A 13,215-nucleotide genomic window follows, 5' to 3' on the forward strand; every position below is an offset into this window, starting at 1 on the left:
GCCACCTACTTTCTGCCTAGGGCAGTGGTTCTCAACCTTGGCTGCACATTAGAATCACCTGGGAATCTTTTTAAACTCCTGATTTCTGGGCCTCATCCTCCGGAAATTCTGTTTCTTTGTTATGGGGTGGGGCTACAACATTAGTAACAAAGAAACTGAATTTCTGGAGGATGAGGACCAGAAATCAGGAGTTTAAAAAGATTCCCAGGTGATTCTAATGTGCAGCCAAGGTTGAGAACCACTGCCCTAGGCCCTAGGGCAGTGATGGCGAACCTTTTGAGCTCGGCGTGTCAGCATTTTGAAAAACCCTAACTTAACTCTGGTGCCGTGTCACATATAGAAATTTTTTGATATTTGCAACCATAGTAAAACAAAGACTTATATTTTTGATATTTATTTTATATATTTGAATGCCATTTAACAAAGAAAAATCAACCAAAAAAATGAGTTCATAGGTTCGCCATCTCTGCCCTAGAGTGACCCAGCATGAGCTACAAAGTGATCTGCAGATGGCTGCTACCTGTTCTGGGCTTAGAGGTACCCAGGTGAGGTCAAGCTGTGAATCACGGCCAGCTGCTGCTAGTGCTCGGTGTGGGGCCACTTTTCATGAAGTATGGGCACGAGACCATGTGCTGCTCTTTTGAGAGATTTTAGGAAAGTCAAAGCATGAGCCAAGACAAGCCATTCCTATTTAAAAAAAAAAAAAAAAAAGCCAGGGTGGGCCCCACAGGTTGGGTTGGGCAGGCTCTCTAGAATCACTAGGGTGGGGCAAACAGTGTGAGCCTGGTGGATGCAGACTTAGATATGGTGCCTGCCTGCCAGCTCTGGGGGTCTCAGAAAAGGAACAATGGCCTCTGCCAGCACTTTTGTGTGACAGAAAGCCCCCCCACCCCAGCTTTTACCCTGAAAACAAACGATTCAGTTCCTCCCCTCATGTCCCAGCTGCCTTTCAAGCTGCTTGCCTCCGGAGCTGGAACACAGAGGGAGTAAATCAGAGTAAGTCCACGTGTGGGCCCTTTAAGAGGAACTGCCTTGGGCTCCAGCAGCCTTCTGTCCCACTCAGCCATAATCCCCGCTGACTTTTACAGCCAGACATTATGGGGATTTCTCTTCCTGGCGCTGGAACCCTGGGATCAGGGGCTGGTGTGAGGCTGGGATCCCTCACTCCTCAGAGGGACCTCTGCAGCCAAAATAAACCTCCTGATTATTACCCACCACACGTGTGGGACCAACCCATTCTGCGTCTCTGCCCCTCCTACCGATCTCAATGTGGCTTCTTTAAATCCCTAGTTGTAGGACTTCCATTAGGCTAGATTTCAGGTGTTCTGAATAGTGGTTATTATGCAGTTTAGCTGTAATTTTGATGTGGCTGTGGGAGGATGAGAGGACCGCATTTACCTACAGTCATCTTGATGGGAAGTCTCCTATCTATTGTCTTTTTGCATCTACAATAACATACCTTTGGAATGTCAAAGTTATCTTTTCCAGACCCCTCAGGACACAGCCATCACACCAGAACATGAGGCCACAGAACCCCTCCTTGTTATCTTATTGTCTACACACCATCTTTGTGTTGTAATTGGTAACTATCGTGTACCTACCAATGTAAAAGAAGTATGTGTCTCTTTGTTTTACTTTTTATCCAATTTCAGAGATTTCCCTGCTTTGCTTTCTCCCACATCTCTAATCTACCAACAATGGACTTCATGTAATCCCCCCATCCACCCACCCGCAAGTCTCCTTTGATTCTAATGTATAAAATAAGCTGTAAGCCCCTGAGGCACCTGTTATTAATTAGTGACTTCTGCCAAAATATTCAGTTTAAATATATAGAAATATGGTTTACCCAGAACATTGAAAATTAAACATTTAGAGCCTCTAGGGGCATTCTTAAAAATAATAATGAGCTGTAAAACTGCCATTACCTGGAGCATTTTCTCAATTCATTGAGATTTTGCTTCCTGGCAATTGTCATCAGTTTGGCTCAAGTAAACGCTTCTACAAGACTTTTTCTCAAGCTGGACTTTCTTTTGTGGACAGTCTCTAACTCTGATAAGAAACAATGATTAAGCAAAATCTTCTAATTGGTTGCTGGGTGACTCTACTCCTAAGTGGCAATTGAACAACCTAGTCCTTAGCAATATGCACAAGTTACTTCTCCCTAGCCAAAACAATCACTATATCATGGATGTGTGAATCCAAAATTTCTAAAGTCAAGAACATATAGGTTTATAGCACTTTTCCCCTCACTTTTTTAAAATCCTCACTTGAGGATATTTTTCCATTGATTTTTAGAGAGAGTGGAAGGGATGGAGGAGAGGGAGAGAGAGAGAAATATCAACATGAAAGAGACACATCCATTGGCTGCTTCCCACATGTACCCTGACTCAGGCTGGGAATCCAACCCATGATCTTTCAGTCAATGGGCTGATGCTCTAACCACTGAGAAAAACTGGCTAGGGCAGGTTTACAGCACTTTTAGTTATGATTTTATCTTATTTTGAGATCATGTTTTTCTAGCAAAAATGTAACTAATTTTATAATGGAAATATAGGATTCACTTGATTATAGGAAGACGTAATCACTATAATCACTGCATTCTGCTAAGATAGCATTATATGACCAGCTGGTGTGGCTCAGCTGGTTGAGCATTCACCAGGAGATTGCCCATTCAATTTCCAGTCAGGGCACATGCCCTGTTGCTGGCTTGATTCATAGAAGGGGGCATGCAGGAGCAGCTGATCAATGTTTCTCTCTCATGGATGTTTCTATCTCTTGCTCCCTCTTCCTTCATCTCTTTGAAATCAATCAATTAAATAAATAAATAAATAAATAAAATCAATTACAGCATTATATAAGCTATAATTTTTCACATATATAAGCTATAATTTTTCACATCAATTTCTTTTAAATGGGAATCAGGATATCACTAAAGGTATCAGCTGGCTAGCCAAACAAATAATTTATGAAAGAAAGCAGACATTCAAATTTACTGAGCATTTATTATGTGTTATTGGGCTATATTTTCGATATAGTAAAAAGTATATTTGATCTTTGTTTCTGGTTCTTGGCACAAACCCTTGGGATTTCCTGAGTGATAGGAGTGTCTTTGGTTATTAATAAAGAGCCCCTTTGAGCACACCAAGTTTATGCTAATGAGGTGACTTGGGTGGGGCCTCTAGATAACCTTAGATTGGGTGGGACTGGTCACCACAGTGACCAAATGATTAGAAGGTTGGAACTTTCAGCCAGACCCAGGGACCTCTCATTTTGGCCTGTTTCACGTAAATGAGGTTTCCAAATTGTACAGTTCTGATTGGCCTAAATCATGCAGTTATGAATGGTTGGTATAGATGCAAATGAGGATAGTATTGGCATAGTTCTGACTGAACTGGGCAGGTCCCAGTCCCTTGGTAGAAAGACTAAAACCAGGGTTTCCCCGCTGTGGTGGACTCAGACAGCATAAACAAGTGGAGGGTGGGGGAGGCATTGTGTACAGAGTTCAGTCAAGACATTTGCTCTCAATAAACTTACATTTTAAGGAAAAGAATAAATAATAGCGTATACCAGGTTGTTATAAGTACTATAAAGAAAAATAAATTCAGGTCAGGGCTAGAATAACAGGGGGTGGGGAGTGGGTACCAGTTTATATAGGATGGTCAGAGAAGACTTCTGACCAGGTGACACTGAGCAAAGATCTTAGAGGATGTAAAAGATCCAGCCATGTAAGTATCTGGGGGAGAAGTTTTCTAGCAGAAAGAGTATCATGTACAAAGTCCCCAAGGCAAGAGCACTTGGTGTGATGGAGGAACAGAGAGGAAGCCAGTGTGACTAGAGAAAGAGAACAGAATGGCCAAAGAGGCAGAGGGGAGCTAGATTGTATAGGGCAGTGGTCGGAAAACCACGGCTCACGAGCCACATGCGGCTCTTTGGCCCCGTGGCATGGGCCACAAAGTTTTAATTGCACTGTATGTGCGTGCCCGCACGTGGTATTTTGTGGAAGAGCCACACTCAAGTGGCCAGTTTGCCAACCGCTGGTATAGGGCCTTATAAGCTAGTGCAAGGACTTTGGATTTTAAATGAGAAGCCACTGGGTTTTGAGCAGAGTGTCATAATAACCAGAATTCAAACCCAAGACTAATTTAAATGGTTATATTCTTTGTACCATGTTATGTTATCAAAAGGCTAACGCTTAAAAGAAATAGACTGTAGTGACACAGGGCTGGCCTCCATATCCCAGTGTTCCACTTAGCCCCACCTTGCCTATCTGATACCTCCCTAACTTAATAGCTCTCTACTCTAGATAGGCTAATGTCCTTGCTCTCTAACTTGCTCCTTTCCCAACTTCCTCCCACCTTTGAGAATATTCCTGTGTGCTCACCAGAGTCCAGCAGAGTGACACTCAGTGGGTATATAAGTAATTACTGATTAACTGAGTTAGCCTTCCTTTTATATCATGACAGTCTTTAAGGCAGAAGATATGAATGAACATGAGCTAGCAATGAGACCTGAACTCTAAACCAGACCTGACTAGGTATTAACTAGGTATGTGGCACCACTCAAGTCATTTCATGTGCTGGGTCTCTTTTCACCAACTGTACATGACATTCAGGTTGAACTACCATATACTGCGTACTTACTATTTGCCATTGTACTTTTTATTTGTGTGGGTGGATTTGTTTTTCTCATGAAATCTTTACAACTCTGAGGATTAAATGATCTCTAAGTACTCCACCACTGCTCAATGCTAAAATTCAGTAATAACAAAGACGCTCTAACAAAATTTAAAAAAGCTCTAGTCCCAGAATGATGCTGTGTAACCAAGGAATTATTTTGCAAGCCAGAATTTGGCTTAGAGAGGCTCTACCAGTGTACAAATGGGACTGGGTTGATTATATGCTGCTGGAGAGCAGGAAACACATTCTTCTCATTTTTGTATTTGCATAACCACACACTCGCACACACATCCCTCTAGATGACACATAAAGGTAGATCTTACAAAAGTTCAAGGAAACATCTCCTTTTATTGACTGTCTTTATAAAGCAGAGCACTCTCCTTAGAAACTATAGCAATGTGTCAAAACATCAAGTTATTAATCATCTATCCAAACTTATTATCCTAGAGAGCAATGGGAATTTTTATTTAGAAAATCCATTAAAAATCAATTGTTATTTCTGTATTCCCATCTGAGAACTTTTTTCATGTAGATTGTTTTTTACTTCTTTTGTTGAGCTTACCTGAATTTGTGTGTGTGTGTTGGGGGAAGGCAGCGGAGTCAGGGAAGTATGGGAGAGGGAGACCTTATAGGATCATTTGCTAGCTAAGCACCAGAATTAATCCAAGCCTCCATCAACTCCTTCTAAATTCCTAAATATGAAGAGCTCTTCCTAGCCCGGCTGGTGTGGCTCAGTGGTTGAGTGTCAACCTATGAATATATTTTAAAGATATCTTCCTAAAAGTTTTTATCAAGATAAATATCACATGATCTTACTCATTTGTGGAATATAATGAACAACATAAACTGATCAACAAAAATAGAACCAGAGTCATAGAAGCATCGAACAGACTGTCCAACCTATGAGGGAAGGTGGGGGATCGGGAGGTAAGAGATCAACCAAAGGACTTGTATGCATGCACATGAGCACAACCAATGGGCACAGGGATGTGCTGGGGGGTGGGGGCGGCCGGGGAGAAGTCAAGGGGGAAAACGGAGACTTATGTAATACTTTACAAAATAAAGAATTTAAATTTTTTAAAAAAGTTTTTATCAAGATTCAAGTATCAGATACCCCAAATTTCAAATTATAAGGACCATAGTTTACTGGAATCTAAAGAAGCAGAATATTTTGCATACTGCCCTCCATAACCACCACCATCTGGGATTTATTCAAAAATAGTGTCACAATGACCCATTTATTTTACATCTAAGAATTGTGTCCCTTAATAAACCTAAAGCACAAAAATAAATAGAATGTTTACATATACACTTCTTTTCACTTGAGTGTATTTAAAATGTCAAAAAGTAAAGTGATACTTTTTGAAAAGATTTTTATCAAAATGAATTGAATCTAAAAGGGTTTTCTGCTCAACCTGGTTAATAAGAAAACTCTTTTCTAAGCATTCTAGTTCCATGTAAGCAATTTTGTTATTTATAAAACTAGGTTTCACCCAGCTGGTGTGGCTCAGTGGTTGAGTATAGACCTATGAACCAGGAGGTCAAGGTTCAATTCCTGGTTAGAGTATATCCCCGGGTTGCGGGCTCTTGCTCCAGTGTGGGACATGCAGGAGGCAACTGATCAATGATTCTCTCTCATCACTGATGTTTCTATCTCTCTCCCTTCCTTTTATTGAAATAAATAAAAAAATATATTTTAAAAAAACTAGGTTTCAATTTCTCCTATCACTGACATTTTTTTCTTTGTGACTTTTCATTTTTTAAAGGATGTCCTAGCTAAAACTTTTAAAAGACTACAGAGCAAATCAATTTATTTGTCATTACAGCTAACATCCACACTAGGAACTACTCTAAACTGAACACTCTTTATGTGCTTTTAGCTGATATCAGCTTTAAGCAAAATCTGAATCTCCATCCAAATCAAATCAAAGTCTAGTCATATCAAAAGCATCATGGCGGGGGGTGGGGGGGGTGTAAGATCCTCTTCATTTGACAGACTCTAATGCTCTAATTTATACTTCAAAAAAACAAATAAAATTCAACCAAAAACACATTACTTACAACAAATGAGAAAATGCTAGCCTAGCCGAAACCGGTTTGGCTCAGTGGATAGAGCGTCGGCCTGTGGACTGAAAGGTCCCAGGTTCGATTCCGGTCAAGGGCATGTACCTGGGTTGCGGCACATCCCCAGTAGGAGATGTGCAGGAGGCAGCTGATCGATGTTTCTCTCTCATCGATGTTTCTGACTCTCTATCTCTCTCCCTTCCTCTCTGTAAAAAATCAATAAAATGTATTTAAAAAAAAAAGAAAAAAAAAAAGAAAATGCTAGCCTATGAGGTGCTTATGAAAATGATGTCATGTTGTGTCTTATTCTGAAAATTAGGTTTACATTGTTTTTATATAGCTTCAGTGAAATTGACCTGACTTTTAAAAATTAACTGTAAGCCCTGGCCAAATAGTTCAACTGGTTAGAGCATCGGCCCGACACACCAAGGTTGCAGGTTCCATCCCTGGTCAGGGCACATACAAGAAGCAACCAATGAATGCATAAATAAGTGGAACAACAAAGCAATATTTCTCTCTCTCTCTCCCTTCGAGTATCTCTCTCTCTCTCTCTCTCTCTCTCTCTCTCTCTCTCAAATCTATAAATATTTTTTAAATAAACCACTATATTACAATAGTACAGCTCCAGACTAAACAGAAAATGAATACTAAATATCAAAGGTATGATCTTCCATTTACCATAACAGTGATAGTATATGTAATGAGCAAAGACTAAATTATGACTGCCTATGTGTTATTCCTGGTTCCACCACTTTCTAGCTTCGTGATCCTGAGCAATAAAGTCCACTCCTCTGTGCCTCAGTTTCCTCACCTTAAAAATGAGAATAACAAGAGAATTTTCATGTGGTTGTTGTGAGAATGAAATGAGATAATATGAAGCTAAATTTAGAACAGTGTCTGGCATATAAAAGAACTCAATTAAAGATGGCTATTATTATCAAACTCAAGAATAAGAAAAATGTACTTGGCAATAATAAAATCAACTAGGGACATATTGAATGCCAATTATATATCCACTGCTGTGCCAGGAACTGTAGCTAATTGAAGAGAAACGTACAATGTATGGTCTCTCTATTCCCATAAAACTAACAGCGATCTCTCTAGTTGGAATGACAAGGTCAAAAAGCATAAATTAATTAAAGAATTCAGAATATAAGCAAGCGTGAAACTGTGAAAACAAATTGCCTGCAAATTCAAAGAAAAATAAAAGATAGCTAACATTTCCTAAACACTATGTTGCAGGTACTGTTTTAAACGCATGAGATTTAATCCTCATAGCCTTATGTAGATATTATTAACTCCATTTAATAAATGAGAAAATTGAGAAAAAGAGAGGTAAAGTAACATATTACATAGCTTATAAGAAGCAGATCTAGGATTCAAATACAGGTGGCCTGACTCCTGAGCCTGCTCATCTAACTAATAAACTATAGTTGGGCAGGGAACTAAACCAAAAATACTACCATTTACTGAATGACTACTATGTGCCAGACACTATACTAAGCACTTTCAAACATCCCATTTTAACAATACTATTCATTTTTAAAATGGAATGACAGCCAAAACCGGTTTGGCTCAGTGGATAGAGCGTCGGCCTGCGGACTGAAGGGTCCCAGGTTCGATTCCAGTCAGGGGCATGTGCCTCGGTTGCGGGCACATCCCCAGTAGGAGATGTGCAGAAGGCAGCTGATCGATGTTTCTCTCTCATCGATGTTTCTAACTCTCTATCTCTCTCCCTTCCTCTCTGTAAAAAATCAATAAAAAATATATTTAAAAAAAAATAAAATAAAATGGAATAACAGATAAAAAGGGGAAATAACCTATTCAAGGTTAGCAGTACACAGAGGAGCAGAGACTCAGTCACAGACCTACTGACCCTAAAGCTCATGCTTTCTGATTTCACTGTCAAAAGCAAAGGAAGGCTTAGTTAACAAGTGGCAGGAGTTAAGTACCACTAGCTATCCAATGTGTATAATTTGGGTAGCTAGTGAGGTAGGAAAAGATATTAAAGAAAGAAGAATAGAATGAGCAAAAGCTAGTGATTAGGTATGTTAAGAAGGAAAGCCTGACTACAGCAAAGGGTGTAGAGAAGAAGACAATATGGCTAATTTGGGTTAAGATGACAGAGAGGGTAAAAGCAAGGAGGAATGTTAAGATCTGATGCAGCAAAAATTCAGAGCCACTCAGGCGCTTGAGAAGGTGAGTGGTATAATGAAAACAGGATTTTAGATATACTGCAGATAGCATTATCAGGATGCGCCTGAATGAGAACAGAGACACTGAGAGAATGCCGTTGGAATACACATGCTGAGATCATGAAAACTTGAGAGGGTGGCAATAAAATAAAAAGCAAAGGGCAAGTATGAAAATAACTTTGAAAGAAAAACCTACAGAGTTCCATGATAATCAGTTTTAAGAGTTCAACTGTTTTTTATTTTTTGTAGACAAAATAATATCAATAAATATCAATATTTATGGATAATATCAAAATAATATCAAAAAATTAGCAATAAATTAGTGATCTATTCTTCAATATCAATAAATTAGTTATCTATTCTTCATAACTTAGAGGCTATTATTATTTTTCCTATATTTGCCTCAGCAATACCTGCTCAGACCCGTCATTCCACAACAGGCAGAATTAAGTGTTTTTCTTCTGTACCCCACACATACTAACAACAACCCTCTGTACCGAGCAGTCAACCTTAGCTGTACCTACAACAACCCACACAGTGGCCTCACAGTGACCTGCTGTATTTCAGGGTTGTTATAATATTAATATAATGCATGTAAAGAATGTTTCATACTGCCTGGCACCCAGTATATACCTAAATGTTAGTTAGTAATGTTATTAATGGTTGACTCCGATGTCCCTTGGGCCCAATTCCCAATCAACAGTTAAACCTTATCAATTCCATCACCAAAGAAACCTCTCCTATCCTTTCCTTCCTTTTTACTGTCACAGCCCCTAATGGTGTCTCTGAACCCAGTGTCTCCCTTCCAATTCAATTTACACATTCCTAAAGAATTAAATCCAACTCCCCCTAATTCAGCACTTCAAGCCCTTCCTGTTTGGACCCCAACTTACCTTTCCAAACCTATTTTCCACTACTTTCTGAAGTCCATCACTCTAGCCAAACCAAATCACTTTACTTTTTTCTATATACAACTCATGCTGTCCCACTACCATGACTTACTCATTTTATTCTTTCCTGGGATGCTCTTCCGCTCTTTACTGTCAAAAGTTCAAATTCACCCTGACCAGCTTGACTCAGTGGATAGAGCATCGGCCTGCGGACTCAGGGGTCCCGGGTTCGATTCCAGGCAAGGGCATGTAACTTGGTTGTGGGCATATACCCAGTGGGGAGTGTGCAGGAGGCAGCTGATCGATGTTTCTCTCTCATCGGTGTTTCTAACTCTCTATCCCTCTCCCTTCCACTCTGTAAAGAATCAATAAAATATATTTTTTTAAAAAGAAAAAGTTCAAATCCTTTCCATCACCTTTCCAGACCTAGCTCAAATGCCATAATGCCTTCCTACACCATTCCCAACTGAAAAAGATCTCTCTCCCCCTGGAATACCTACATAATGTTATTTATACCTCTTCTAAAATTGTGATCCCTTTCAACCTTATATTTCAGTTATGTGCTCCATAGAAACCCTTTTGAAAGGATCCATGCCAGTTCCTATAGTATTTAACACATAGCCTCATGCTCAAACGTAGAATGATTTCACAGACATTAAAATGAGATTTCGCCCCAACAGAAAACTTTCATCGTTGAACCAGAATTTTCTGATCTAACCTGTATTACAGCTCCCTCACGAAGAGAAATTGCAACACAAAGTACTGTATTTCCTAGCCAGTGGTCATGTTAATTTTTTTTTTTAATGCCTGGATTAAACAGGCCACTTACTCTTCTTTCCATTTTCAAATCACCCGGTCTCAATCCCTTCCCATCGAAAACTTCCCACTTCTCAAATTGTACATGGTGTATTTAAATTTAAAAGCAAAGTGATAGACTGTTCTTTAATACCGAAAATAACTGTAACTCAGGACCAACTAGTTCTGCCTAATACAGTACAGCCAAGCTCCCAAAAACACAACAAACAACAAGGCTGAGGATCACCATTTTCCAAGTAAAGTTGCTGCTGATGACCTCCTATTGATAAAGCTCTGAGCTGATTTCCAGGCACAAGAAATGGCCAGTATTTGACTCACTCAGATAGTCTCCCTCAGAACCTACTTGTGGGGATGTTGTTTTAAGACGAACAATGACATTCTGAAATCCACCACGGGCTCTACCGTGTCTTACTTATGTGATTGTGGCCAAGTCCCTGAGCTGCTCTATGTATCGGGTTTGTAAACAACTGCCTCACAGGCTTGAAATACAAATGTATATGCAAACCTTTTGCTACAAAAGGCAGATGTCAACTGAAATGTTTTCGGTGAATTCTCTTCGTTAAAACAGAAGTCATCTTCCTCCTCAAATACAAGTCACTGTATCTGATGTCCAAATTTATTAAAGGAAGAGCTGTTTTAAGTCACCCAAACACAAGCACTCTCCACTTCCCTTAATTGAAAGCTGCTGATTTCCAAGGAGCTGGAACTGAGCAGAATGTAAACTTAAAGTCTAAATCAGTAAACAACAACCGATGCAAACTGATCAAAGAGGAAAGAGAGGTGGGGGGGCGGGGGCGGGGTGGAGGCGGATGACAGGAAATACTCGGCTGACCACTGCGCCCAGTCACCTCACTCTTGCATCTCCAGGTGACACACACACACCCTCCCACCCTGGGGCTGTCAGCCTGCTGTTCTGGCCCCAACACCAGGAGGGCATAACTCTAAGAAGAGACTCGAGCTTCCTTCCAGCTGGGGCTCGGGACCCTTGGGGAGTCCGGGCCTGACAAGGCTGGGGGATGACAGCTCGCCATCGCCAGAGTGGAAAGCCCGACACGGTTTCAGGTGTGGCCTTGGCCGCAGCCGCACCCGGCTCCGCGTCCCAGCAGCCTCCCCCAGGCCTGTTCCTGGGATGGCCCCCACCCCCCAGCTCGTCCCCCTGCTCACTGGCTTGGCTGATCCGCTGAATATTGCCGCTGCACGTCTGGATGATGCTGCTGAAGTCCCGAGGCGGGGGCCCCGAGGGCCCCGGGTTCCGGTACATGTCTAAGGGACCGTAGGACATGACGAGGAGCTGAGACCGACTCGCCCTGCACCGCGGTCCCACCGGAAGCAGCCACCAAACCCAACCGCAGGCTGACTGGGAAACCGGGAAGAGAAAGGGCGGGGAAGGGGCTGAGGCTGCGTGCGCACTTACCCCACCCCCACGCAGTGCGCATGCGTCTGCCCCGCCCTGCCCCACAATGCGCCTGCGTGGCTGGGCGAGTGCCCTTGCAGCGGTTCTCAACCTGTGGGTCGGGACCCCTTTGGGGATCCAGCGACCTTTCACAGGGGTCGCCTAAGACCATCGAAAACACATATATAATTACATATTGTTTTTGTGATTGATCACTATGCTTTATGTTCAGTTTGTAACAATGAAAATACATCCTGCATATCAGATATTTACATTTCGATTCATAACAGTAGCAAAATTACAGTTATGAAGTAGCAACAAAAATAATTTTATGGTTGGAGGTCACCACAACATGAAGAACTTAAAGGGTCCCGGCATTAGGAAGGTTGAGAACCAAGAGCCTGGGCCTGGAATGCCTGGCGGGGCGATGACGTCACGTCGTTGGAGCTGGGATTGGAGGAGCTGGGGGTGCGGTGTTGTTTCTCAGCAGAGCACGGTGACAGAAGGCAAGAATTTTCGATTAGCATAAAATTGTGCCAGATGACCTCAGCTCTAACATCCTTTTCTGTTCTATTCTGAGAATTCAGGCCCAAATATGGGAGTATTAGACAACGTTGAAAATCGGATCCTTAACCAAACTCCTGAAATTCCTCATTCTACTTCCATCCTCTATGGCTTTGTTAGTATTTGGAGTACTTTTATGGTTTACAAACCACTTTCATTTCTCCTTCCACCCCTCTTCTAATCAAAACTATAAAATAATATAAGATTTATCGAGCAATACTATGTGTGAATCATCACTGCAATTCAGTTGTTCATAAGCTCTTTCACAGCAAGGGACCATGTTCTAACTATATTTTTACCTTCAGAACAGATAATGTACAATTAATTTTTTTATACAATTAATTTTTTATTTTTTATTTTTAAATATATTTTATTGATTTTTTACAGAGAAGAAGGGAGAGGGATAGAGAGTTAGAAACATCGATGAGAGAGAAACATCGATTAGCTGCCTCCTGCACGCCCCCCACTGGGGATGTGCCCGCAACCAAGGTACATGCCCTTGACCAGAATCGAACCCAGGACCCTTGAGTCCGCAGGCTGACGCTCTATCCACTGAGCCAAACCGGTTCGGCTACAATTAATTTTTTAAATGTTGAAGTAAAGTAACTGAACAAAGT

General features: G+C 41.2%; 1 protein-coding gene across 1 annotated transcript in view; it reads right to left on the minus strand.

Annotated features, from left to right (window-relative positions):
- Positions 1-12,065, minus strand: part of STX12 (syntaxin 12) — a 34,064-nt gene extending 21,999 nt beyond the window's left edge. The window contains exon 1 of the mRNA XM_081086666.1: positions 11,806-12,065. Coding sequence (XP_080942792.1) covers positions 11,806-11,923 — 118 coding nt within the window. The 5' untranslated portion in view covers positions 11,924-12,065. The remainder of the gene's footprint in view (positions 1-11,805) is intronic.
- Positions 12,066-13,215: the final 1,150 nt, after the last annotated feature.

Source organism: Myotis nattereri, assembly GCF_964212035.1.
Source record: "Myotis nattereri genome assembly, chromosome: 3".
Taxonomy (NCBI): Eukaryota; Metazoa; Chordata; class Mammalia; order Chiroptera; family Vespertilionidae; genus Myotis; species Myotis nattereri.